Source organism: Pleurodeles waltl, chromosome 4_2 (genome assembly GCF_031143425.1).
Source record: "Pleurodeles waltl isolate 20211129_DDA chromosome 4_2, aPleWal1.hap1.20221129, whole genome shotgun sequence".
In the NCBI taxonomy this organism is placed as follows: Eukaryota; Metazoa; Chordata; class Amphibia; order Caudata; family Salamandridae; genus Pleurodeles; species Pleurodeles waltl.
This window is the reverse complement of record NC_090443.1, coordinates 462,279,735-462,307,075: the sequence shown is the minus strand read 5'-3', so window position 1 is coordinate 462,307,075 and position 27,341 is coordinate 462,279,735. Positions and strand designations below refer to the sequence as shown.

The 27,341-nt window shown below is 44.3% G+C and overlaps 1 protein-coding gene across 2 annotated transcripts in view; it reads left to right on the top strand.

Annotated features, from left to right (window-relative positions):
• Window positions 1-27,341, top strand: part of COL5A3 (collagen type V alpha 3 chain) — a 546,803-nt gene that overhangs the window by 192,023 nt on the left and 327,439 nt on the right. For both annotated transcript variants that reach the window (XM_069231786.1, XM_069231785.1), the window contains exon 5: window positions 24,159-24,290. In XM_069231786.1, the coding sequence (XP_069087887.1) occupies window positions 24,159-24,290 (132 nt within the window). The remainder of the gene's footprint in view (window positions 1-24,158; window positions 24,291-27,341) is intronic.

The following is a 27,341-nucleotide window of genomic DNA, read 5'->3' as shown; positions in this document are numbered from 1 at the left end:
GTGATAAAGAAGACAGTGTTGACACTGGTGGAGCAGGAACAGTTATTTTCCCCAGATCTGAATCTTCACAGTTTGGCTGGGTCAGCAATTCTTGTGACACTGAAAAAGAGACTTGGCCTCCGTGGGCTTTCCTATGAGTGTGAAAATAGTGCAGCATTTGTTTTTCCTCACGCAGGCTCGGCTACTACCTTCCTAGAGGATCTGGATCCTCCTCAGGCAAATGTGGTCTGTCAACGGAGTTTGGTATATGGCGTATTCTGGTTGGGTACATGGGAATGCGTCTTTCACGTATTGTTAGTCTCCTAGCGCTCCTCCATCGTAAGCTGGAGATTGGCTGGCTGGGTTTTATCAGAGTTTAGTTTTCTTCCTGTTATCTTTCTGTTTTCCTTTTCCCTAGGTTGTTATACTGACTAAAGTGACTTTTCAAGTGATAGGACTTTGGTAACACGTCCACTATATACAAGTAGCAGGTAGTATAAATTGTTTGACTGGAGAACGGAGCTAAACTACATTTAATTTGAAGATTTTCGTGCCTGAAGAAGTTTTTGTTTCTACTCTGACTCAAATGATTTAATGCCCTATTCATACAGGCATTTATGGTGGAAAATGTCTCCGTTTATGCATGCCAGGAATTCACTGAAGGACTGCTGGCAAGTGCAAATGGATTTACAGCTGCAGATTTTTCACCAACAGTGCTAAGAAACCTGTTTTACTAAATCCCCCTAAAGGAATGGGATATGGGTGTTCCAAGACATGATCTTACTTTGAGATTTGGAAAAGTCCAAAAACATTATATTTATGGGCTTTGCAAACTCCTACCCACCCTGTAACACCACGGAAATTGCTGATGACTTACTCTAGCCAAAGTTGGAGTAACTTCCCTTCAACGGCTGGAAGGTAAACAGGTCAACTCAGCACCATATTTGGTGGAGGTGTAGGGAAAAAGTATGCATTTACACAGGGTTCCATTTCTTCTGGACTGAATTCAACCTTGCTTAGAATTCTGCGTAGGAGGACTAAGACCCCAAAGGACACGTTGCATATCAATTCTAGAAGAAGGTCTCAAAGCCTGTGTCTGGTGCATCACCTCTTGGATAGTTTGTGAATAGAGTCCTTAATCTCTTATAGGTTGATTTCAGCATTTGACAACTGTGAGGTTACTAGTTAAGTTGTGCAGTCTCTTTCACGGGACTGCGCTCTGTGTGCAGAATTAAAAAAAAAACTGTAGATTTTAATTTGTTTATGTGTGGGTTTCGGGGATTGGGGTTCTATCTCCACTGGTATGGAACACATTCATGTTGCAGAAGACAGTCATGATTTCATTAGTCTTCTAAGACTCAACTACAGCAATGCTTTTTATCTGGCCATTCATCAAGCCATCCTCAATAAATTGCAGAGGCTGCAAAATGCAGCAACAAGGCTTCTCAAGAAAATTCAATAATTTTACTTAGTCTCGAAAACATTGGAGGAGCTTCATTATGTCCCGGTAAGAAAGAGAGTGACTTAAAGCACTTTGCATAGCTAATAAAGCCCGCTATAAAACTGCCCCAAAGCATCTAAAGGACACATTTCTCTGGTACATCTCAAACAAATCCCTGTGCTCTGGAGCAGCTAAAAAGATCATTGTCTCTAAAATCAAAAAAGTCTCATGGGGGGAGGACATTCGGTCTAATCATCCTGCCTACTGTAGAATTGGTTGCCGAGACACCTCAGAGGACTGCCACACCTGAGTACTTTCAGGTAACATCTGAAAATCTGGCACTAATCAAACTCCTTGTAGTTCATTCACAGGATTCTAGCGCCAAGACGCCTTCGGGCATTCATTGAGCTTTACAGATTTATCAATATCACTTGTAGGATTTGACTACATTCTGCTTTAGCCGTCTTAAGAACCTCATGCTGGTCATTCTTCAAAACAAAAGGTACAATAAGATGTATATAGTGAGAGAGCAGGCTTTTGGTCAGCCCCTTTCAGTCATTGGCTTCCTCTGTTTTCATACTTTGCTAGTACTTGAATGGGTTGTCCGTCAGGCCATGGTATATTGCCCATTTGTGTTCCGGCTGAGTTTTGGTGATGTGGCCATCAAGTATGCTTCTTTTTAGGCTGCAGATGTGACATGTAGCTGGATACCAAGTATATATTCTTTAACGTGTTTAAGTTGGTGACACAATTACATTTTAGTTGCTGGTTTATGACTTTTTTGTTTAAAAAGTGCTTACATTTTGGACGCCTTATTCTGTCGTGATGACCCAGTGCCATTCACCAATCACCCTTATGAGTTCATTGGTTTTACTTCTCTGTCATAATAGCTTTTTTTAACACGCAACAAGTTACTGAGACCTTGTCAAGAGTACATAAAATGTTTTTCTGCTATGTACGCCTGTCAAGCTCACCACTTATAACAAAATCTTCACTCCTTTTCGTTATATTCTTCTTTGAGTGTTGCCTTCGCTGATGCAGTCTGTTCTGTCAATGGATCGGGCTCTCGGACGTTACAGCTCAAGATTTAGCTTCATTATTTTCTTTTCTTTATAGGCCAGCCGAGGGACACGCACACCATCGTCAAACTATTACAAGTACTGCCCCTAACAAAAATCCCGCCCATAGATTTTTCCAGTGCCTGATTTTTTATTTTTTTACAGCTGTGAATAATTTCAGCTAGATATGCATAGAAGCTCATGCAGAGTGGGTTTAATTTCTACTGCAAAGGTAGAATCAACAGTCCCAATGGCACAGTCCTTGAATTGGCCTCATTCACTTGTAATTACTATGGCTGCGTTCCAATCATCACACATGTGTTCACAGAGCCATTTCATTCACCACTTTTTATGTTTTTTTCAGTGTGATGCCCCAAAGACATAGGGTATGCCCAGGTATTGGTTCCTTGCTGCTGTTCCACAGGGCTCATGCTGCACCAATCACCTATGTTGCTGCGTGGACGTCATGTGCCTTTGCAGTTAAGGCTAAATTGGCTATACATGGAGCTGGTGTGAGACAGGCAAAACTCATTTGTTTACGGTTGGTACCCATCAGCCAAAAACAATGGAAAATAATGTGGCCCAGAATAGTTACCAGTGGATGCGATTAGTCAATTGCTTTTATTTTTCTTACTGTCTTACTGCAAAGCACCGCAGGCAGCTCTTATCTCACGGTTGTCCTGTCTTCCTGGGGCACATTGCATTATAGCAAATGAGCATCCCTGGAAACCATTGTGGTGTGTCAGTATCCTGAGAATGCAATCCAGTTTGATGGGTTAGTGTTGCATGGGTGCAGTGCCATTGGCTGGTATCTCTAGGCTGCAGTTCAGAGTGGCGAGTTGGTAACCTCGGGATGCAGCACACTATGGGTATTTGTGTCCCTAGGATGCAGTGGTGTGTAGTAAACTGATGTCACTAGAACGTAATTTAACAGATATTCTTTCAAAGTGTGCACTCTAGAATGATAGGTTGGTCTCCCTAGGATGCCGTACAGTGTTGGCTTTGGTGTTCACAGACTGGAATGTATTGTGTTGGACTGGTATCACTGTGATAAAATGTGGTGGCCTGGGGTCCCTTGAATGCAGTTTAGTGGTGTCCCTTGGATTCAGTGCACTTTTGTGCGTTGCTATCTCTAGAATACAGTGCTTTGGGGTTAGCTGCTGCCACTAGGAAGCAGATGGCTGTAGCAAGATAGTGATTATAATGTGCAGGATTCCAGAATAACAATCTTGTATTCATATGCATCTGCATAGAGCTTTTTTTGTTGTACGTGCATTACATCAAAAGCGAGACTTAAAGCTCTCTTTGGCCACACCAAAAAAAATGCACAATACTTTCTAGTGAAAATCTCGAGTGCTGTTTCAGCATTCTCTTCCTTCTTCGGACCAGTTCTCCGCTTTTAATGAACAAAGATGTTTAAATTGTGCAAGGAAAGCAAAATTCACTTGATGGTTCATCGCTAAAAGTTCCTGGCCCTCATTTAGAAAGCTCTGGGAACACAAATTACTGATTCCCCTGTCGAGCTGTAGTTTCTGCCTTCCGGCAGAAAGCAATCTTGGTGTTCAGCCAAAATCTACATGTTATTCATCTCCATAAGGCGCTGTGCGAACTCTGTGGTGATATTCGAGGCAGAGATGTATGAATGACCAGGGCACTGAGGTTTGCGGTCCAGCGATGGAATCGAAATCTGTGACAAAGCCTGTGGTCTTCAGACTTTCCCATGTATGCAAGGCAATCAGTAGGGGTTTTCAATCTATTACAATAGTTGCTCCTAGCTGCAAGCTAGCCTAACATTTAAGATGAAAAGAAGTGTATGTTGAAGAAGCAGTCCAAAAACCGCTGTTGCTTATTTATCATAAATTCATTAAAACATAATAATAATATTAATAATATTGTGAATGAGGGAACCAATAAGTCTAAATGGGTTTGAGGGCTTAAGGGCAGAAGAAGTAGAAGAAGTGGGTTTCTCCCATGGACAGAGTGTATTTGTTTAGGAATAATTGACCTCTTAAAGTTGGGCGAGTGCAGGTTGAGTATCTGTGTTTCTATTTGGCAGAGGTATGCACTCTGTCCCAGTAAGGACTACTATCCTAGTCACTGCAAGTAAGATACACACTAAACGTTTACCTGTGCTCACCCTCTGGTAGCTTGGCACAGAGAAGTCAAGCTAAACTAAAGAGGCAGTTTGTAAAATATTTGCTCACACACAGAGAAACAGACAGTGAAAATACCACAAAAAGACTACACACCAGTTTATAAAAGTAGCCATTTTGTATATGAGTCTAACAAGGCCAAAACATACATAAGTCAAGTTACGACTTTTCAAAGGTTAGATCAAAATGCAGTGCTTAGACAATAGCTCTAACCAGAATGATCAGGTCCCGCTGGACCGGGGCAAATTCGAAAGTGCAGCTCGACTGAATTAGAGTGTGGGCCAGGTAGAGGAGTCACACAGACCCACTGACAGTACCTTTGTTGCATCGATACTCAGTGAGGAAGCTTTGATCCAAAGGAGGGCATCTGTTGCTCTTGCAGGCAATGCATTGTTTCCTGATGGGCAATGTCATTGATGTGTCGATGTCCAGAAGCAATGAGTATTGGTTCTGATGCATTGGCGCTGCATTAGCCAAGCTGGGGCTGTGTTATAAGTCGAGGTCAATGCGTCAAGCAATCAGTGAGCGGTGTCTGCAGCTTTGGTACAGGCAGCAGCAAAAGCTGAATTTCTGCAGTGGGATGCGTTGGTTCCAAGTGACGCGTCAGCATTGTTGTGTCATTTCTTGTGTTGCTGCACCACACTCACATCTAAGGGCCCAGGACTGGATTTGACACCACTTGGCAGAGCAGGACTCTCAGCAGAGGAGTCCAGGTGCTGGTAGCAAGATGCAAGTGAAGACTTTGATGTCCTTGAGACTTCAGAAACAGGAGACAAGCTCAGGCAGGCCCTTGGAGAAACTTTAGATTTAAGGATTTAGAGAGTTGGATCAAGTCCTCTCACTCTCAGGCAAGAAGTAGCAGGCATCAGGCTAACACAGCAGTTCAAGCAGCATAGTGGCAGACCCTCCTGACAATACTGTGGTCCTTCTTCCTGGTAGAATATCCTCAGTCCAGAAGTGTTTTCAGTATATGGTGTCAGAGGCCTAGTACTTATACCCAAATGTGCCTTTGAAGTGGGGGAGACTTCAAAGACTGTTTTTGAAGTGCCCCAGTTCCCTTTCAGCCCAATCCTGTCTGCCAGGAGGTCTGTGGGTGCTATCAGCCCTTTGTGCAGGGCCAAAGCCACTACCATTTGAAGTGTAGGTGGGAGACCCCCCGCCCTTCCTACCCAGGAAGACCCACTGGTATGCAAATAGAATTCAGAGGAAGTGGAATGTCCTATGTATTATGGCTGTCTGGATGGAATGCACAGAGGTAGCTGCCATCTAAACCTTACACAGACCAGATGTGGATTTGAAGGAAGCTACGGCACAGAATGATTAAAGTAAGAAAATGCCAACTTTCTAAAAAGTGGCATTTTCAGACCGGCAATTAAAAAACTCTCTTTACCAAAATATGTGTTTTCAAACTGTGAGTCAAGCGACACCTAACTCCATTTTCTATATTTCCCAATTGGAAATTACCCTTAAAATATGTTTTAAGGCAATCCCCATACTAGCCTATGGGAGAGATAGTCCTTGCAATAGTGAAACATGAATTTAAGAGTTTTTCACTACCTGGACATGTTAAACTTAAAAGTACATGTCCAACTTTTTAAATACAATGCACCCCGCCATTGGGGCTAACCAGGGCCTACCTTAGGGGTGTCTTACATGTTATTAAAAAGATGGTGTGGGTCTGGCAAGTTGGTATGCTTGCCAGGTTGAACTAACAGTTTAAACTGCACACACACAGGCAATGCAATGGCAGGCCTGAGACATGTTTGAAAGACTACCATAGTGGGTGGCACAGCCAGTGCTGCAGGCCCACTAGTAGCATTTGATTTACAGACCCAGGACAAACACAGTGCACTTTACTGGGGACTTACTAGTAAACCAGATAAGCCAATCGTGGAAAAGCCAATGTCACCATGTTTTAGACACAGAGCAAATGCACTTTAGCACTGGATAGCAGTGGTAAAGTGCCCAGAGTCCTAAAGACAACACAAACGGGGTTAGAAAAAGAGGAGGAAGGCAAAAGGTCTAGAGATGAGCCTGTAGAAAGGGCCATTTCCAACATTCTGACATTTATAAATGTTGTCAATTAGGTTGTTTTTAGCATTATTACTTATGGCTTTGTGCATGAGTGGTTGCATGTCAGCTTATATTCCACAGTTTCATTACATCATTCAGCTTTTGTGAGACTGGTGAGACAGGAGACAACAATGTGTCTCCTCTGGTTTTGACCGATCAGTCTCTTATGGTCTACAACCAAGGGATGGTTTGCTCCATTAGTATTGGTTTGTTTACCTCAAGACTTGTACAGGATTGTTGTGCAGCCTCTACATTGTTGACCTTAGTGTGTATTTTTTGAGCTCAGAAGATTTACTGCGATGCCAGATGGCACTGTATTGAAGTTCTTTGTTGATGGACCATGAAAAAAACTCATGGTAAACTTGATACTGTGGTGAGCTCCGTAAATCACTCAATCTGCTTGTCACTATGCCTTTGTTCTATAATTGGTGTTTGTTTAGTGCACTTTGTAGCATTATGGCATTTCTAGGGATGTGTATAAGCTCAGCTCTTGGTCGTCATTAACCCTGAAATGTACCACTGCCATCTTGATTTGGGAGAAGAGATGGACCTGTAGTAGAAGATCCATCTTGAAAAATTATGGAACTGAGAAAAGCAGAACATTCTTCCAAATATTTTATTGACATGAATCAACAATAGCATGTGACAGAAAAAGATCTGCTCCAAAGAAATGATTCCTGTGCCTGAAATAGTCACCTAAATAACGTAAGGGTGAAGATATTGTGCTGCTGTATGCTATTGGTCGTGGCAACGCATAGGTTCACACGAAGTGATGAATGGAGTGCTTGAATTAATATCAACCATTGACTCACCTCGGGCTGCATCCCAATCTTTTTTTTTTGCCCACCATGCCACCTCAGTTTGGAACAAGCAAAATGCAAATCAGTTTTGACTCTTATCTTCATGGGAACAGTCCAGCCCAAACTGCCAGGCCAGGTCCTCCCTGAACCAGAACACAAGCAACCAAGGGCCAGTTTTGCCCTAGTTAGGGCTCTTCAGCTACACATAGCTTGACTACTGTGCCACAATGTGAGTGTACTCAGGACTCTTATGTCAGTAAATGCAAGTGGCTGAGATTATTTCAAGCATTCCATCCATCACCTTGTTTTTGCATGCTTGGGTTCAGGCATACTCTGAAGTAGCAGCCTGGATCTACAATGACATGTCTAAAGGTGATAAAGCAGGGGTACATGACCGACAAGCTGGAGGGAAAGGAAGTCTATGTAGTGAGATAATGCACAGCTGGTGAGTGATTAGGGTACGGGTGACTCATGCAATGGCAACACCTAAAGAATTGTAAGCCACAAGGCTATAAGAGTCTACCAGTGCTTCGGCATGAAAATGAGGATAACAAGTATTTTGGCACTCCTAGAAATAAGCACTACTCAAAAGGCTTAAGATTTAGAAGGACAGGTTAGCAGTCTCAGAAATTGAATGGATTTTGGTTTCTTGAGGTAAAAAGTTAACACTCTCAATATAGCTTGTACGACCAATCAGTGAATAAGGCTGTTTGAACTTACTGTCTTTTACAACCTTGCTCAGCCAGGCTGACTTCACAATGACGCTGTATGTGGATTTGTAATGAACACGGCAAACAAAATAGTGCTGGCAAGAAACAGCTCTGATGCTCACTTGATGCTGACAGAATCTGAAGGGGATAACAAATGTCTCAATGTGTCTCATGTCAAGCGAGATGTTAGCAGTTCCTCCAACCCAAGTCAATTTATGCTTCACTTTCTTGTATTTGCATTATTCCCTTATCCATAATAAATGCTTAGCTACATTTTCAATGCAAAGACAGCAAACATTGAGAAAGTAAATAGGTCTGGCACTGCCCGCCATTATTTATGGCTGTGTCATTGCTTTTTCGGTTTTGTCATGGTGTTTCTAAAACTTTACGGTTTGGAGAGGTGCCAGGCACTCACCAAAATATAAAACAAAATATTGAATAAAGCCAAAACTGTAGTCCCTGGCACTAAAGGGAACTGGGATGTGCTCAATGTGAAAGAGCTGAGTGCCATCACTCAGAGTGAAGTCAGCCAATGCCTGAAGTTAGCTGACCCAGACCCAGACTGTTTACTGTAGGTGGTGGAAAGCCCTGATATGAAAGTACATTATCCATATTCTTTTAACACTAGACCTTAAAAGTGTGAGAGGCATGGCTCTCACATCTGACATCTTGAGGTCCTTGAAATATAGAAAGACAAGGGGCAGGAATACAATCTTCACCTTAAACACAAACACAGACAGGGAAATAGAGGCTGGGTCAACCAGCCCCACGGGTGTGAAGAAGTCAATGCTTGCCTGACTGAACTGTCATTTGGAGGGTTCAGAAAAGCCAGACTACTTCATGCAGGAGTAAGAAAATACCATATCCTTGGTGTAGGATGATTTGATCTCTGACATTTTTTCAGGATAACCAGTACGCAAATGAGCCCAGAGGATGTAAATGTATCTTTTGTGTTAATTCTTAATATCCATTAGAGATTTGACAAATTCTGGCACATGTCCGTCTCCCTTGATTTCATCTGAGCTTCACTTAGCCCCTAAAAAAGAGAAATGGAACCCCTTCACAAAGTTACATGAAGGTAATATTAGAGGGAAGATTTGCCAAAGTATTTAGTGTTGATGGAGAAAAGAGCTGTGTCATGAAAGAGTGGTCCTTTAAAGAAGAAGTGGTCAAGCTGCTGAAAGCTCGAGCCAGGCTCAAGCTTGAAGTCTGGCGCCAGCTCAGGTCAAGGTCCCGCTAGAACCTCAACCCCATAACGAGCTGAGTTTTCATGTGGCATCTCCCTGCCTCCCACCCTCTATAAAGGATGTGCCATTAGTATCAGCGCTACCAACTGGGGAGCTAGGTTTGAATCTTGGCTTCAGCTCCACGTCCTGTGATTCTGGGCACATCACTTAATTCACCATGCCTATGCACAATGCATGTGGCCCTGTGTAATGTAACTGGTGTGTGTTTAAAGGGCTCTGCCTATGGGTCGAGTTTGTGTTGTTTTTAGAAACTGCAGTAAATGAGCTAAGAGGTCAAAACAAAGCCTTAATATAAAGAAAACAAATAGAGACCAATTTCCTGGGTGATTTGTACAAAGTGAAAGCAGAACACCTGGATAAATTGAAGCTTCCTGCTTAAATTGTGTGATCTAAAGCAAATACTTTATTTCACCAAAACTATTTTTTTTCATTATTGCATATGAATGCACTTTGAAATATGTGAGTTCAAACTACCAGTTGTACAAACCTTTCACTTTTAATAAGTACTTCTCAGTGCAGTGCTGTGATGTGCCTTATTAAAGCTTTCACATGTTAAAGAAAACTCTCTTTTGAAGTCTGAAAAGACTTTACCATATTTCACATGATGCTTGTAGTATGATTTGCATAGCAAATATTTTCAGCGCTTGGGTCGTGTACATGCTCTAAGATCCGAGCCAGACCCTTCGGTTGGCTCTGGCTCGGCTCTCCCTGTTAATTTGTTGGTTCACCCACCTCTACATTAAAGGAGCGCAGCCACATGGCTTCTCCATACTTAGGGGCGCTGAGTCTACATCCAAATGTGGGGCAGCGTCTGAAGCCAAGCACATAAGACATTTCTTGGACACCCACACCAGTCACCTGGCTATGCAGCAGAGGCTCCCAAATAGCCCTTCTGCCTCGAAATATACAGTTTTTTAAAGGTTCTCTTCCTCGTTGTAGTTTCTCGCCTGCATTGGGCTCATAACTCAGGCACAGGGGGGGTTATTCTAACTTTGGAGGAGGTGTTAATCCGTCCCAAAAGTGCCGGAAAAGTGACTGATTTACCACCAGCCGTATTACGAGTCCATTATATCCTATGGAACTCGTAATACGGCTGGTGGTATATCCGTCACTTTACCGTCACTTTTGGGACGGATTAACACTCCTCCAAAGTTAGAATAACCCCCAGGGTCTTTAACGCACCTTAACTCAGCAGCGGGCTGCAGTGGTACATTATATTGCTTGCAGAACACAGCACAGATTATTGCTGGCTTCTCCACATTAAAAGGCATGGGCAAATCTACCCGATCATCCACGCAATCAAATGTTTACCCAATCAAGAATAGACTCATTAAGTTGCTCATTGACAGATTCACTCATTAACTAAGTTAGTAATTTAATTGGTTACTCAGATGTTCACTCGGTTATTTGAATAGCTGCCAACTGGATTTATGCTGTGAAGATTTTTTCTCTAGTCCTGTTTTTTGAGAGTACAGCACAGAATGTTCTGCAAGACTAGCAACGAGAAAAGTGAAGCCACAAACCCCATGATTGGAAAACCAGGACTGGCTGGAAGTCACCTTCATGACGTGGTCAGCTGATAGTCACTAACTTGGCTATTTGCTCATCTCGCTCAAGTCAGTCTTCAGGCAACCCATCACGATTCCGAACTTCAGTTCACCAATTCAATGATTTAACGATCATTCACTTTCTCCTCTTCTCTAATGATGTCTCTCTCCTCTCTGTAACCCCCCGCCCTCCTTTCACGTGCTCATCGAGTCGCGTCTCGTGCCCACGTGACAGCTCGGATCTTCAGTCACTCATTCATTTGTCTGAGCCCTGCAATACAGCGGCCACACTGAAGTACTGCAGTGCCGCGCCCCCTTCCATCTGCACGGTTCCCACTGCTGACATCTGGTATCGATGCAGAGTGCGTAGTGTCCCGTTTGAGTGGCCGGTGTCCAGCTCCCCCACTGCTGTGTTAGTCCCCATGGCCCTGCTGCAGAGGACAGCGCCCTGAGATTCCGGGGGCAAAGAAGAGCTTCTCAGCCCACAGCCAGAGGCAGGCCTGGGTTCGGCATGGGAAAGGGTTAGGGGGCAGGGAGAAACTGCTCATTCTCGCTTTTAATACCGATGTGTGAGTCAGAGCGCAGCAGGCTTCACCCAGACACACCCTAGCAGCTGCGAACTATTTTATCTGAAGAGGCGGATTTGTCCGTTGGGATGCAGGCCGTACATCTGGATAGCAATGGCTGCTGCACGGAGGGAAAACCTGAAATGTGACAGACTGTCTCCCAGATTCCTCATTACTATCGAAGGGCAGTGGACTGATGGCGGATGACGTGGATTAACGTGGGTCTGCTGACATCTGCATCCTTGAACGCCATCACATTTTCCAGAGTGCTGTGATTCAAAATATGGAATTGCGTTTCTCGACCTAGAACATGCATGTCTGACGCGCATCTGACACTTTCCCGGACCTATCTAGCTAGAAGTCGCCAGCTTGTTAGGAATTTTGTTCAGTCGCGGCTTGCGAGGGCTTCAGGGGGCGGGTGGAGCGCGGGGGTGGTGGTTGGGGGGACATTAATACATTTTAAAAAACGTACCTTTGTGCCGCCGATCCTCCGTCGTCTCCGCACCATGCGAGGCAGTCACAGGCTCCCAGTCTCCCATGCTGCTCAAAGCAGCATTAGGATTAGCTGGGAGCGCCCAGCCAGGGTGCTCCCAGGGAGACTGGGAGCCTGTGTCTGCTCTTTCCAGCCCAGAAACACAGTGCCGGGCGCACTGTGCATGTGTTTTTGGCCTGCCGGAGACGGCCGGCCAAACATACATGCCCAGTGAGGGAAGTGCACTACCCTCACTGCTCGTCATCCCACATGCCTCGCCCCTTTAACAAGGAAGGAATAATAAACTTAGTTTATTATCCTTTCCTTCTTAAAGGCTTTCCAGCGGTTGCTGCTGCTGGTGGGGGTGGGGGGCGACACTACTCCGCCATAGCGGAGGAGCTGCCACTGAGTTTGGCCCATATTTATGGGCTTTTGATGCAGGGAAGAGCAGCAAGTCACCTTGTTGTGCTGCCCTGCATCAAAGGGAGAGGGCAGGAATGCACCTTACCTATGGCATACAGAGCATTCCTGTCCTTTCCCACTGCACTGGTGCCGTTTTGGCAGTATTGCGCCAATGAAGGCACCATGGTGGAAAGTTGCTTGCCCTGCATGCAGGAATGTTTTTGGGCAGGAAGGGACACCGAAGTGATGTAGGATACCCCAAAGACGGTCCCAGGATGCTTATTTCCAGGATGCTTGGCCTGACAGTTCGGGCTGGACTGCTCCCATAGGTAGCAGGGTCTAGACTAATTTACGTATGGCTGGGTCCATACTGGGGTGATATGGTGGGCAAAAAAATGATGGATTGAGATGTGGTCCCGAGTGATTGCCAGTGGCTGAGATTAATTCAAACATTACATCTATCACCTTGATATTTCCACATTCCCCTCCTTACAGCAGCTGATTACAGGGGCCTGGACCTGTTCTCTCCAGCTTTGCTGGTCTGTGATCTGGAATCTTTCTGCTAGAAGCATCCCAGGGTCCTCAGGACACTATCAATAAGCACCCATGCCATTATTGACTTCACTTGCAGAGTTTGTCTAGCAGGAGCCTTTAGCACCTGCTCTGTCAAAGGGGTTTCTATCAGAACAGCAAGTCGTCTCTCTACTGGTCTGGAGAGATATTGAGCTAGTACCTCTAGATACACTCCAGATTGGGATTCATCAGCCATGCTCATCTATCTTCTTGTCTTGCTCCTTCTATTCTTAAATCCTCTTCACTATTCAGGGGTGTAGAAATAGGCAATTTCCCCTACTAAATCATGTGATGCCACATCACCCCGCCAATCCCAAATGACACTTCAAACAATCAGCCGACTGGCTTTCTATCTGCCCGGCATAGAGTTCTGGGAAGCCGCGGACACTCTAACCCCTCTCCGGCTGACATCGGCCAAACACGTACCTAAGAAGGCCTTCTGGTTTACCACTGAACTGCAAGAATCAAAGCGTACCCGCCGACGTTTAGAGAAACAATTGAGGAACAGCCAATCCAGCGAAGACTTCGCCTCATTCAGAGCCACAACCGCCGCCCACCGACAAAAAATCAAGAACGCAAGGAAGGACGCACTCCGGGAGGTCATCAACTCCTCTGCACACAACTTGAAGGAACTTTTCTCAGTCATCAAGGAATTCACAGATCCCCCCTTCGAAGCCACCTGCATCCGCCCGTCACAGGACCTCTGCGACAAACTCGCCTCCTTTTTCCACCACAAGATCCAGGACATTTCTGTCACCTGGCACAGGACACTCACGCCTTAGTCACCAGCAAGCTCGACTACGGCAACGCCCTCTAAGCCAGCACCTCAACTAGTTACATCAAAAAAATTCAACTCATCCAGAACGCCACGGCTAGGCTCATTCTGGACCTTCCTTGCCGAGAACACATCTCCCAACACCTGAGGACCCTCCACTGGCTACCGGTTGAGAAGCGAATCACCTTCAAGCTTCTCACCTACACGTAAAAGGCCATGCACAACACAGGACCAGCCTACCTCAACCACTGTGTCTCCTTCCACACCCCCGCCAGATCCCTCCTCTCTGCCCAGATGATCTTGGCCACCGTCCCTCTCATCCACAAAACCACTGCTGGAGGATGATCTTTTACCTACACTGCAGCAAAGAGCTGGAACAACCTCTCCCTGCACCTCAAACAAAGTCCCTCGCTCACCATCTTCAGGAAGAATCTCAAGAAGTGGCTGTTTTCATGAGGCCCCTCCGTCCCCCCAGCGCCTTGAGACTCTCACGGGTGAGTAGCCGTGCTCTATAAATAGTGATTGATTGATTGATTGAAAGCTGGTGGTTTGAAGTGAAATTGCAGGACACTTCTCTGAGCCCAGCTCTACTGAATCAGTACTGATTTCTTTCCTACAATACTTAGATCCACAGGCCTGCCTTTTCTCTCTATGCCCATCTGGGAACATCCTGTAATCTACCTGACAGGGAGATGCTTTAAAATTAGCTTATGGTGATTTCCCTTGCACATTTCCTCTGCCAGGAGAAACTGAATGTCTCTGTAATGGGCCTGTTGTTTCTGGAGTGCCTTTAGTTGGCCAGCATAATAATTCACTCCCTGGCCCTCAGCAGAGCTGCTCAAAGTATGAATGGTATCAATTTCATCAAGGCTGGCTCAAACATATCTGCTCAATTTACCATTTCATGAACAAACATGTGTCAAGTAAAACATTCTCTTAATATGAATTTGTGATCCAGAAATTGATAGAAAAGTACTCTTGTCGTCTGTATCTCACTGTTACATTTAGGAACACTTTAGGCAAACTATAAACACGTTAACCACTACAGATTTACACTTTATTCAAAAGGAAATGAGGCATTTATTTTTGGATTCCCAATTGATTGATAATGTACAGCAAATGTAGTCTAGGTCTCATCTGCAACAATGCTATGTGTATGTGCAGATTCCTGGCTGATACGGGCATCAGTCTTCCTTGCTGAGCCTAAACGTGCTTGCACGTTTCCACAAAGCATGTTACTCCAGCAGTGAACCTTATTTTCAAAGGTGGCCATTAAGGGTTACAACTCAAATCAATTTGACAGTAGAGCTTACAGCACGTGAGACTACCATGAGGGGTCCCATACTACAGAACAGGTCCAACTCCAGAGATTCATAGGCATAAAAACTTGAGGTTTTCTTCGGTTAAAATCTGCTTAATTACTGGTGCGCTACATACAACTGAATGGACAGTTTTTGCCAACTAGATTTTTGATAATGGAAGCAGTGACACACGCCTATATAACATTTTAACGTTCCTTAAGGTCCCATTGAAATTTCAGCTATTGTTTCTTTGATGCTGACCATTGACCTCCTTGTTAACTTGAAATTCATGGAAAGCACTAGTTTGTGAAGCCTCGGAGAGACTAAGGTCAGCATTCATCCCGAAACCCCAGCATTCCAAGTTTGCAAATCTGCAGGATTCATGAATTCACATATATTCTTTGAAAACTCTCATGTTTCACAAAGTGCAAAGCTTGTAATGTTAAAATAAAGTAGAACAATGTAATCATACCTTTGCACAACAGGGAAACCATTTTACCCTGCGAAGTGGGAATCGTGCAGCATAAAATCCACAGCAACACTTCACACACTAAGCCAACACAAACCAACGACCTTTCAGGTAGTCTGGTTTAGGGGTACTATGAAAACCAACAAGACACCATACTCTAAAACTTTAGTCACATAATGCAAAGTGGGAGGTGCACATGCAACGTTTCCAAGATGGCATGCACCCAATTGGTAGACCTTCTTCTACACATACCAAACAAAACTAACCACTACAAAATAGCTACGACCAAACATGCACATGCAAGCAGCACATAATCCAGTCCCACACTACAGAATTCAAGTCACACAATGAGAAATCAGACTCCTGTCTGTCATAGAATCTTCTAGACCAGACTTTACACGTAGCCACACTCCGACAGCACTGGAAGGCCACACTAATGGCAGAGCATCTGCTGCACAAGCATCATAGCCTCTTTAGGTCCTGGCTATTCGTGGTGAAGTTACTCGTCCTGCTTAGGACCCATACCTGCCTCTTGAGCTTTTGGTGTTACTTTTGTGGCATTGGCAACAGGTGGCCTTTGAGATTTTCTCAGCATTGGTCAACTAATTGTGTGAGATATTTGTCACAGTGTGAAAAAGCAATAGTGATGGATGTAAATGGAGCCCAGCAAAGGTCAAAATTGAGGACAGTATGCATCGGGATCACAGCACTACACAATTCCAGCCTAGTTGGAGTAGGTGCGCTGTGATAAGAAGGCAAACTGAGGTATCATTAGATAACGAGATGAGGGATAGGGTTCAGGGATAAAGCATCTGTTTTTTGGTGCAGTGAGTGAGTGATTCTTCATTTTCTCTTAAAAAAAGACAAAGAGGTTATTGAAGTCCTGGTCACTATAATGTCCATGTAATTCTTTGTTTTCGAATTTAGAGTAAAGAAAACTGATTTAGGATCCAGTAACCTTTTGCCCTCAAACATGTCCATAAACAAACTATTTGTCTCGTGGCCTGATGTGCATTCTGCAGAATCTTTTGTGGACCATTACTCTCATCGTGGGCCTGTGGTTACTAAGAAAACAAGCAGTTCACTTCCTTGCCATGAACAGATGCCAAAGTGGTACCAGTACTACCAATTTCGGATTCATTGTCTGATGTCACCCAGGCCACCCCACACAGAGGAGGTATAATAGGGGCTAGTTCTAATACACTCATGTCCCCAGTGCATCTGCAACGGTGAAGGTATCACCAGCGATGGTGCTATGCAGGCTCTGCCATAACATGCTTCTTAACATCATTGGCTTGCTGTGGTCTTTAAGTAGTCCTGGAGTGCAAGATCTTTGGCTAGAGCAAAGTCTCTCGGCCCACCTGGCTAGTTGACTCAACTTTCGATTCTGTACTTCACCTTTGAGGGTATATGTGCCCGCTGAAGACATTTGTATGTATCCTGCAGGCCATAAGCTTCATTACCAGAATGGCCAAAATGGAGCTGAATAAATGAATATCAACGACTTGGTTACTGTTAGTAACTATAGTGAGTGAATGCCAGACGGGCCGATAACTACATTTGAGGCCTGATATGGCTATTGCACTGTTACCCTTTTGCCACCTTGTATTATCCAGGGATCTCAGATTAGTGAAAATGATGTCCAAGCGACTTCTGTGAGACAGTTACTAATGTAGATAAGTAAAGGTATGTATTCTGGGTCAGTACTATTATCGACTACAAACAGTGAACAGGTTAACAAATTGTGTTTCTATTGACTTGAGATGCTGAGCGGCCACGTGAACCGTAAGGATGGAGGTCATGAGTGACACTATAGTGAAAAATACATGTGTTAATATAGCAGATTTATTACATACCATACAGTGTTGGCGGTAGGAATGGGGGAAGGTGAAGATAACACAACATGATATAACATAACATGACGCGACCTAGGATGACATAGCGCAACAACCATCCACGGTTCCACAGCTGTATTTTCCTCAGGCTAACTGGCCATCTGCAGTTAGAGTTTTAATGAAGCAGATTCCTCCTGGGCGCTTGGCCAGCCCTACGCTCCTGCAAAGATAAATGTTTAAATTTTTCTCCAAGTCTGGTCCAAGAACAATGTTCCACCTCCCTCATAAAAACCCTTGCTCAGGCTTACTGCACTACTATTTTTCATATTGCTTATTGTTTAATTTTCGGGACAGTGCTGCGCCATCTTCGTAGCAGATTTTCTGAGAGCCGTGGAGGAGGACAGCTCTTTAGGTTCTCAGGAGTGTCTGTACACTCAGTACACGAGTATCCAACCGCTTCTCCAGCGCTAACAGCTACGACTTGGCACACTGGTCGCAGTGTTCACCCAGATTCAGCAGCTGGGTATCTCTCTTCTTCTGTTTTTATCTTAAAGTGTTCTTTTAAGGTTTCCCTTGAGCTGAAAAATAACAATTGTGTGACAATTACGGGTCCCCTTAAATTCCGAGGGCCCGAGGGTCAGATCCATGTCGGATCTTCATGAGTGACAAATAATCTGAATGGAACGCCTTTACATAGTGGACACCCTGGAAATCTTGAATGGACATGGCCGTCTTGGGCCTATGTCGGCACCCCCATGTAAGGCATCAGATCTTTGCAATCCATGCCATGCAGACAGGGATGCTCAATGTAATGTTTACATCTTTGCAACTGAAGGGGAAGAATTGTTGGAATCTCAGGCAAAGTAGTGTTTGCTCATCTGCAGCCCAATTACAAGTGACCTTTTCATTCTGATGTGGCTGGTACCAGCTTTAATCACTCCATTCGGATTTATGAGATTTACGAGATCCATGGGAATACTACAGATATTCTTACATTCTGCGCGAGACTTTGGCTGCTGAAAACAGCAGAAATGTCTGTAGCTAAATACATGGAAAACGGGGAATTATTAGTGAAATTAGACCCGAAAATACAGATTTCCAGGTGATTTCTAATGTTTCAGTCGACTTTCGTGGTCGAACTTGTAAATGGCCTGATTGTCCCCATTCCAGAGTTACTAGCACACCCTGTATCTGTAACTCTGGATGTGGGGGGTATCCAGTCCATTTACCTCACCACTCATAATGACGACCTTTCTCCACTTATAACAGACCCTTATTTGAGACATTTAGTTGCCATTGCCACATCCTAGTGTTAGCAACCAAAAGGATCTACCTTTGTCAGGATTATGCAAATCAGGTACTTCATGTTTGCCAGACTACAGTGTCTTGTGGCAATTCCTAACAGCTCATGGAAGGGATCTTGGTGCTAAGTTATACACATCACAAATACACGTGCTGAAAGGTCAAAACACCTCTGACCGATTTAGTTTTGCTCTGGAGTGTTTAGTTGACCTGAATGCTGGCTGGTGGGGATATTCTGAATATTTTAGCCAGAGTGTTTGTTCTACAAAGACTTTCAGAAGAGGTGACCTTTTATCCTTCTCAAGGTAGAACCTCACCTTATACAAATAACAGCCACACTATCAGTTGTGGTTCTAACCTTTTTGGGTTATTGCCTGTCACCATATAGTTGCTAAGCAAGTTGCAACACGACTAATGCCTGCCCGTTATGCACATAAGGCCAGTGCTTTAAATGGGCTGTCCGGTACTGAGTACAGGAACTTTTTTATTTTGAGAGGGAGAGTACCTGCACTTCTCGAGAAAAACTTAATACTTTTAATTGGGGAGTACCAGCACTTCTCAGAAACAAGCAGGTACTCTGCTACAGAGTACCTGCACTTCTACTTTTCCATTTCAAGCACTACATAAGGCTCAATCCCTACTTCTAGCTACAAGCCTCAAAATCAAGAACGCTTATTGCCCTGTGTGCTTCCTGATGGAAATGTACCCGGAAGGCATCCCAGATGCCTTCTTGACTCATTACATACCTGATATTACAGTAAGAATCTATGTATGTATTGGTATAGTGCAAACCTAGTCAAAAGACAATGAAGCGCTGTACAGTGTCAATGACAAAGATACAATCAGCATGTGATTCAAAAGCTAGTTAGGTACTCAGAGCAGAAATGACTGTTACTGCATCATGATCTAGTGTTCTTTAAGGAGGTGTGTTTTCCTCTCTTTTCTAAATTGGAGCAGGGATGTGACATTCCTAATGGGCATAGTGATGTGTCTTCAGATCTTGGGGGCTTAGATGGAGAAGGCCTGTTGTTTTGTTTCTTTCTGTTTTGCACTTCTGTACCTCCAGTCTGAAGGTGTCTTGGGTGTAAATGTGCTGAGAGAAAGCAGAGATGCTAGCTTGTCAGCCAGACTTTCTGTGGTGATGGTCGTGATTATGAGGCACTGTTTTTGAAGTTGGAGCTAACCTGCAGGGGATGCCAGTAGAGTTCCATCAGTAATGCAGTTATGTAGTCATATTTTTGCATGCTGTCATGTGTAGTATGCCCTGAGGGAAGGACAGGGTGCAGTTTGGGAGGCAAGGAAACCGGGCACTGCTACCATCACGATGCAAAAGTATGAGTGCTTTAACAGCAGTTCTGGAGTTGCTTTCTGGGAGGAATGATTTAAATTTCTTTAGGAGAGAGGCCTGGTACCAGGCTATCTTTGCTTCCTTGGAAATGTATTCCGTACCGGTGAGGTCAGTGTGCAATGTGAATCTAAGTGACATTAAGTTGGATGAAAGTTGGGATTTGAATCCGTTTAGTTTTAAGTCATTCAGACAGGATTGGACTTGTTGATGCTTGCAATTTTTTTTTCACTGATGCACCAGAGGGTTTAGCAGTGCAGTTATAAAAGTTTTCCTTTCTCAAAATGACATTTACATTTCATATGTTCTTGCAGCCACCGCCGAAAAATCACACAAAAGATTTCTTTTAGTGTAGGCATATTTTAGATGGGCAAAAATTGGAGTGAACAGAGGATTTCAAACTGGGAGTGCAGGATTATAGTAAGCTGCAGATTTTCTAAAAGCAAGCTTCTCCAACAAGTAGCTCCAGAGCTATTGGTAGCTCTCTAGCTATTTGGAAATAGCTCTCCTGGGCACAGCCCAGACAGCTAAATTAGAAGATTTTTCTTGTTTGAAGTAATATATATATATATATATATATATATATATATATATATATATATATATATATATATATATATATATGTCCAAAAATGTAAAAAGTGCTTGCTCAAGATCAATCAATCAATGCATTTTTAGAGTGCGCTCCTCACCCATGAGGGTCTCAAGGCGCTTGAGGAGGGGGCGGCTGCTACTGCTCGAACAGCCAGGTCTTGAGGAGTCTCCTAAAGGCCAGTAGGTCCTTGGTCTGCCGTAGGTGGATGGGGAGGGTTTTCCAGGTCTTGGCCGCGAGGTAGGAGAAAGATCTGCCACCGGTTGTTGTCCTGTGGACATGTGGGACGGTGGCGAGGGTGAGGTCGGCGGAGCAGAGCTGACGGTTTGGGGTGTAGATGGTGAGACAATCGTTGAGGTATGCTGGTCCGGCGTTGTGGAGTGCTTCGTGGGCATGGGTTAGGAGTTTGAATGTGATCCTTTTGCTGATGGGAACCCAGTGTAGGTCTCTCAGGTGGTCTGTGATGTGGCTGTGTTGGGGGATGTTGAGGATGAGGCGTGCGGAGGCGTTCTGTATCCGTTGCAGTCTTTTCTGGAGAGCTGCCATGATTCCCACGTAGAGACCATTGCCGTAGTCCAGTCTGCTGCTGACGAGGCCCTGGGTAACCGTCCTTCTGGTTTTGGTAGGGATCCACCTGTAGCAGGTGGAGGGTGTTGAAGCAGGAGCATGAGACGGCGTTGACTTGTTGGGTCATGGAGAGCGATGAGTCAAGGATAAAACCCAGGTTACAGGCGTGGTTGGTGGGCGTTGGTGCAGCTCCCAGCGTAGGCGGCCACCAGGAGGCGTCCCAAGCGGAGGGGGTGGGACAGAGGATTAGGACCTCTGTCTTATCTGAGTTTAGTTTTAGTCAACTGTTCTTCATCCAGTTGGCAATGGCCTTCATACCCTCCTGGAGGTTGGTTTTGGCTGTGGCGTGGTCGTTGGTGAGGGAGAGGATCAGCTGGGTGTCGTCGACGTAAGAGATGATGTTGAGGTTGTAAGAGCGGAAGATTTTGGCGAGCGATGCCATGTAGACGTTGAAGACTGTCAGGCTGAGGGAGGAGCCCTGTGGCACACCGCAGATGGTCTTGGTGGCTTCAGATAGGAATGGAGGGAGGCAGACTCTCAGTGTTCTGTCAGAGTAGAAGGAGGTGATCCAGTCCAGGGCCTTGTTCCAGATCCCTGAGTCCTCAAGGCGTGTGTGCAGGGTGTGGTGGCAAACGGTGTTAAAGGTGGCCGCGAGGTCCAGGCGGTTGAGGGCTGCGGTTTTGCCTTTGTCCAGGAGGGGCCGGACATCGTCAGTGGCAGCGATGAGGGTGGTCTCGGTGCTATGGTTGCTGTGAAAGCCGGATTGGAACAGGTTCATAGTGTTGTTTTCCTCCAGGTGGTGTGACAGTTGCCTGCTGACGATCTTCTCAAGGACCTTTGCCAGGAACGGAAGCAGGGAGATGGCCGGTAGTTTTTGAGGTCCTTAGGGTAGCCTGGGGTTTCTTGAGTAAGGTGTTGATCTCGGCGTGCTTCCAGCTTTCCGGGATGGTGGCGGTCTCGAAGGAGATATTGATGATCATACAGAGTTGGGGGGCGGTGATGGAGCTCGCTCTGTTGTAGATGTAGTGCGGGCAGGGGTCAGATGGAGAGACGGAATGAATGGTGTTCATTACTTTGATGGTGTCAGCGTTGTTGACTTGTGTCCATGGTGTGGTTGGGGGGGCGATGAGCCGGACGTGTTGGTGGCTGCTGGTGGGTTCTTGTTGTTGAAGCTGCCGTGGATGTCTGTGATCTTGCGGGGAAAGAAGGTGGCGAGGGAGTCGCAGAGGTCTTGCGAAAGTGGAATTTCGTTGGTGCTGGAGCTGGGGTTGGAGAGTTGAAAATGTGTGTAATTTCAGAACTCACGGCTGATGTGTGGAGTCAAATAGATTTCCCAAATATATTTAGGACATATCTGAGCGATAAATCATGCAATATTGCTAATATTACCTTGGTCCCAGGGGCACTGTACATATGGCAATCATACATTAACCGTGCAGAGGCATTCCAAATTGAAAACAGCTTTTTACATTACTTCTGGCAGTCAAGCATATGTCACCAAGTGAGGGGATCACTAATGGTAACGTGGTCACTAATTTAAACTAGTCTGACGTGGTTACCATTACAACACTAAAAACAGTAGTAGCTCAATGCGATTTGTATTGAATGCAATTAGTTCTTGTTACAGAAAAGGTTGGAGATTATGCCTAGAGGCTAAGGCAAATGTCCTTGAAGTGGGAGGCTCCAAAATGAGATAAACATTTTATAAAATTGATTACAGTTCAGCCCTCATCTGCCAGAATGCCTGGACACAGTAGGAGATTTGTTCAAAAAAGGAAAAACAGGAGAAATTCCTCTCACTTGTAAGGATGTGTGGCCAGGGTAGGACACTTACACAAAAAAGGAAAACAAAAGAAAAATGCGTTTTCCTGCAAAAAATGAAAGTAAATTGTTTTTTTCTGCATTTAAGCTCTTTTACTCCTCTGTGTCTTTTAGTAAGTTACTATTACTATCTGTAGCTGTATGCACCTGTATCATGTGCCACATCGATCACCCAAGATATAAATATACTGCCTGCTTGTCAAAATATGTATAACAAAAATGTGATGAGACATAAATATTTCGGCTGGTATTGTTAGCAAAATAACCACTCGGTTGGGTGTAGATTTTCTAATACTAACTCCAATGTTACTATTTTCAGATGATATTCAAACCGTAATATTCTGATAACTAACCAAGTATATATATATATCATATCCATTCTGTTGAGAAAACGCCTGTTTTGTGAGATAAGTACACTAACAAACTGGTGTGACTGACTCAATGGATGAGTAAAGTACTCATAGTCGAGGTTTATTGGTAAGACCACGTCTAAAACACGACAACAATTCAAAATTATGGTTCATAGTGCTTGGAACAGTCCATATTCTTGTTGCATATTGAGTGACATTGTTTGGAGGTTAAGCAAGTTCGCATTATTTTGGGTTGAAGCTCTTTGCTCAGGAGTTACTCCATGTTTTTTGGGAGTCAAAGGCAGTTCACATTTTACAGCATGCTTGAATAAGAACTCTATTGGTGAAATGCAAATGTCAGTGGTGTGTTCAAAACTCATGTCAATGTGCTGATGTTTCCAAAATGTGGTTCCCTGGGCTCAAAACTGATCTTTAAAAGTGAAGTAGGATGTACACTTGAATTGACCCACCAGGTTCTCACAAATGTGGACTATTGTGGAGTAATTTCCGACCAGGTGGTGTCTCAGAAAGGAAAGTAAGGCTAAAGCAGAGCCAATAAACACTCTGCCTGATTTGCCTTTCGCAGGTGCATCCTGTCCGGAGATTTGATTTGTTCCCTATTGGCTACTTCCATTCAGAGCCCACAGTGCTTCGTAGGATGTATGCACCACATGTTGCCTAGTGTCTGAGCAATTCTTTAGTCAAACCCAATTGAAGTTGGCCCCATGAAGATGTACTATGCTTCCTTTACTGACCAGTTTTTCTCTTCCCTGTCCACAGGGTGATATCCAGCAGCTGATGGTTGTGCCGGACCCCAGGGCAGCCTATGAGTACTGTGAACATTATATGCCAGACTGCGACTCCCCACTTCTTTATGCTATCCAGTCTCAAGACCCCGAGCCCCCTCAAGAGGTAGGAATTTTTGATTGGGTAAAAAGGTATGATTACATGTGTAGCTCTCTCTTCAGACTAGGTGGCTCTAATTGTTACCCTCACCCATGCCTCAGAGAAAGACCTGACGATGTAAGAAAAAAAGCTGTTAGCGCAGCGTTTCCCAAAATGTAGGTTGTGACCAACTGGTCACTGGTGGGTCACCAGATGATATCTGGTGGGTCACTAAACAGCAAAAAATAAAGATGTCTTTACATTAAAAAAAATTCTTGTCACATTTGCTGTGATTCAAAGACAGAGGTCAAATGTCAGAGTATATCTTCTTACAAATTGCCGCTTATTTTTTTAACATGGGGACTGGTGTTTACTTTTCCTTTAATGACTGCAAATTGAGAAGAGTTTTGAGAGTGAACTATTTTGAAAGTGAAGTATGTCAATCATGCTGTGGTACAAGTGAAAGGGAGTGTGAAAGGAAAGGCTTTATGGGGTCATTTTTTGAAGCACATAACCAATTTAAAGACCTGTAAATGAACAGTGCACACATTTCAGAATATTTCATAATTTAGGAAAGCAAAAATAAAGCACATTTTTGTGTAATTCTGAACTATTCTGAAAACAAATATTTTATTTGGATCAAAATAAACCAAGATACTTTTACTTGGTGATGGGCAAATAATATACACTGAAACCTGCCATCCACACATTATCGGTTGTGTGCTACATAGTTATATCAGAAAAGCTGTATGTCTTTGTAAATTTAGTGGTCATTTCAATGGAAAATATGCTGTTTATAAAGGACAATGTGCTACTGCAAGATGCTTTAGTAATGCATTTGTGACAGTGTGCTCCAAAATCCACCACCAGCAACATGCTACGGCTCAAACTTAAGAGGGCCTAGCACCTCCTTGCGCCACATTAGTATCATTTTTTTATGACGCTAATGTGACTCAATGAGGCCAAATTTGCAGCGTCATATTTACAAAGGGGCGCAATGCATGCAACCCCTTGTGCCACATTATATCTGCACTAGGCATGATGTATGCAAGGGCGGGGCTTTCCCCTGTTAGGAAGAAAGCAAAAATGGCAGAGGGGAATCTGTGAGATTCCACTGTGCCATTTTTAGTGGCTATTTTTAACACCTGAACAGAGCAGGCATTAAGAAGGGGCACACCATTTTAAAAAATGGGCCACTACGTACTCTGTAGGATTAGCGCCAAATCCTGCAATGTACTATCATAGCGAATAGCATCAAAAATGTTTATGCTATTGTCCCTAACCTGCACCATGGTGCCGTATGTGTTTAATACAGCACGCACATGGTAGCATTAGGGGGCGCTGGCGGGTGCGAGAAAAGTGGTGCTGCATATAATGCAGCGCCACTTGTCTTAAATTCGGGCCTACATGCTCACCACTCTTGAGCTGAATACATTTGCTACACTTTCTGTGAAGATGGGACTTTTCACAATCCCTTTGATTTCAGTGATGTAACATTGATGTCAGCAATACTTATCTGTAGAAACTATAACTCAAGCCAGAAAGTAACTTTAAGTTACGAGTTATAGTTTCTTAACAGTGTAACTATATAACTATACATAGAAGATGGTAATAGTGGTTGCATCAACTGCACATCCTGTGTGTGTCATATAGTAACATGAACAAAATGGTAGTTATGTTCAATCAAACATGTAAGGATGATGCTGAATGGTTACCTATGCCCTACTACCCCAGGGCATAGACGTACTCAACAGAGTACAACTGATACACAAAACAAGGTAAAACCACAGCACTCAGTAGAAGTCCAATCTTTGCAGGTTTGCAATAAAAGAAGTCACAAAGATTCAATTCTGGTCCAATTTTTTAATAGGCGACTGTAATTTCTCCATACAAGGTAAACAAAGATCGACAGTCTTAATCTGGTGATAGCTAGTCCTACATATATCAAAGCACTCATTGACTTGTAACGCGGCCAAACCGTTGGCTGTCCAGCTCGAATGGATTAGGACATATTATGGTCTGCCTCTACATACTAGCAAATACTTACTACCACATTTGGTTCATAGATTATTGGCCTCTTGAGAACTAGCATTAATGTACCGGAAAAACATACATGCGCACTGAGGGGGAGTGCTGGGCGCTCCCCCTCTGTCCCTGTCACACCCCATGGCCTGCCCCTTTTGCAGTAAAACCATAATAAACATAGTTTATTATGGTTTTACAATGAATGTTTTGCAGCTGCCGCTGTTAGAGTCAGGGGGGTTGACACTTCTCCGCCATAGCGGAGGAGCCATTCCTGCCTTAATGCATTTGCAAGGGGCAAAACAGGCTTGAATCTTCACTCGGTGTTCACCAGATCAAAGCTACCACAGTCTGAAATCCACAGCTGAGCCTCGTGCACTTCATGCCCTCCCAGCTGCATTTGCTAATAAGGAGGCCAACAAAGCAATGTTTTCTGTCCGAATATCTGCACTCCAGGTTCTGGTAAATAGTTGGCTTCTGAGTTTATTTATCATGCTCTTCCGGCTCAGCTTCGAATTTTTGACATTTGGCACCCTTAGCTTCCACAGAGCCAAATTCAGAGGCCTGGCCTTCTGCATGCGCCTGAGCCTGACAAGACAGCCAGGGCTGGAAGTGCGCTTCCAGTGTGGGGCTGACCACACGTCCAAAGTTATCTACGCATGGGAGCGTGACGCATGATTACAGAACATCAGAGGGGTCATTTCCGGTACCGATAGGGAGAGCGCTGTGCAGGTCTCGCTGCTTTCGGATGCGAGAGGAACTATGCTTGTACTATCAGCAGTAATCGCACAACAGGAGTTAGCGTGCTTAGGAATCGGAAGGGCAGTGCCTGGAAATAATATACACCGAGCGCGCCATACTGGAGGCATAGCGCTCACATATCAGAAGGGACAAGTCCGGTTTTAGCAGCATGAAGAGCACTGTGCCGCAGTCAAGGCACTCACCTATCAGAAGGGTCACTGAAAACATTATGGGCACAGAGAGTGCCATACAGAGTTGGGCATTCCAAAGTTAATTTCTGGAATAAGTGGCACAAACTGTCACACCACTGCCATG